Source organism: Penaeus monodon, chromosome 24 (assembly GCF_015228065.2).
Source record: "Penaeus monodon isolate SGIC_2016 chromosome 24, NSTDA_Pmon_1, whole genome shotgun sequence".
In the NCBI taxonomy this organism is placed as follows: Eukaryota; Metazoa; Arthropoda; class Malacostraca; order Decapoda; family Penaeidae; genus Penaeus; species Penaeus monodon.
This window is the reverse complement of record NC_051409.1, coordinates 37789586-37789895: the sequence shown is the minus strand read 5'-3', so window position 1 is coordinate 37789895 and position 310 is coordinate 37789586. Positions and strand designations below refer to the sequence as shown.

At 43.9% G+C, this 310-nt stretch overlaps 1 protein-coding gene across 1 annotated transcript in view; it reads right to left on the bottom strand.

Moving 5' to 3' along the window:
• Positions 1-310, bottom strand: part of LOC119588964 (cGMP-specific 3',5'-cyclic phosphodiesterase-like) — a 71727-nt gene that overhangs the window by 57462 nt on the left and 13955 nt on the right. Inside the window, 1 exon segment of the mRNA XM_037937571.1 lies at positions 145-234. Within this exon segment, the coding sequence (XP_037793499.1) occupies positions 145-234 (90 nt within the window).

Genomic DNA, 310 nt, shown 5'->3' with positions numbered 1-310 from the left:
AACATAACAAAACTATATATACACACTCTACATATACTTACAACCTCCCAACAACATCCACAAAACGAGAACCGGACAACACACACTCCCAACGCATCAAAATTTCAATGAAGGTCCTCAATAACATCACTCAGAATAGCATACCGATTCACTCTGGATTCCGCGGGAATGACATGTCGACAGCTGGGCGTTCTGGATCCCTATGCCGCAGAAGGTCAAGTAACGGCGAAACACCTGTCGAACGGAATTGCTTATTAGAGATTACTCGCGGTTGTTATAAGCCGTTTTGGCTGAGCCTTTTTATTTTGCC